The sequence below is a fragment of the Charadrius vociferus genome, unplaced genomic scaffold (genome assembly GCF_000708025.1).
Source record: "Charadrius vociferus isolate BGI_N301 unplaced genomic scaffold, ASM70802v2 scaffold126, whole genome shotgun sequence".
NCBI classification, from domain to species: Eukaryota; Metazoa; Chordata; class Aves; order Charadriiformes; family Charadriidae; genus Charadrius; species Charadrius vociferus.
The window spans coordinates 582,274-582,802 of record NW_009648894.1 but is presented as its reverse complement, the minus strand read 5'-3'; the positions used below and the strand labels follow the sequence as shown (position 1 = coordinate 582,802).

At 66.5% G+C, this 529-nt stretch overlaps 1 protein-coding gene across 1 annotated transcript in view; it reads right to left on the bottom strand.

Moving 5' to 3' along the window:
* VIM (vimentin) overlaps positions 1-522 on the bottom strand; it is an 8,416-nt gene extending 7,894 nt beyond the window's left edge. Inside the window, exon 1 of the mRNA XM_009887115.1 lies at positions 76-522. Coding sequence (XP_009885417.1) covers positions 76-438 — 363 coding nt within the window. The 5' untranslated portion in view covers positions 439-522. The remainder of the gene's footprint in view (positions 1-75) is intronic.
* Positions 523-529: the final 7 nt, after the last annotated feature.

Below are 529 nucleotides of genomic sequence, written 5' to 3'. Positions count from 1 at the left end.
GGGGCAGCGCAAGGCGCCGGTAGCCCGAAGCCTCCCTCCCCTCGCACAAACTCACTTCTCCCTCAGCCGCATGATGTCGTCGGCGAGGTTGTCCCGCTCCACTTCCACGCGTGCCTTGTCGTTGGTATGCTGGTCCACCTGCCGGCGCACCTCCCGCCACTCCTCCTCGTAGAGGTCGCCCAGGCGGGACGTGCCCTTGCCCTTGAGCTGCTCCAGCTCGGCCAGCAGGATCTTGTTCTGCTGCTCCAGGAAGCGCACCTTGTCGATGTAGTTGGCGAAGCGGTCGTTGAGCTCCTGCAGCTCCACCTTCTCGTTGGTGCGGTTCGCCTTGAACTCCGTGTTGATGGCGTCGGCCAGCGAGAAGTCCACGGAGTCGTGGAGCCGCATGGGCGGCATGGCGCTCCGGAGCCGCACCGACGTCGTCTTGGTGGCGTACATGCCGCCGGGCGAGGCGGACACGTACCGGGCGGTGCTGGGCCGCAGAGAGCTGCCCAGCGAGTAGCGGCTGCTGGAGGTGATGTAGCGGGTA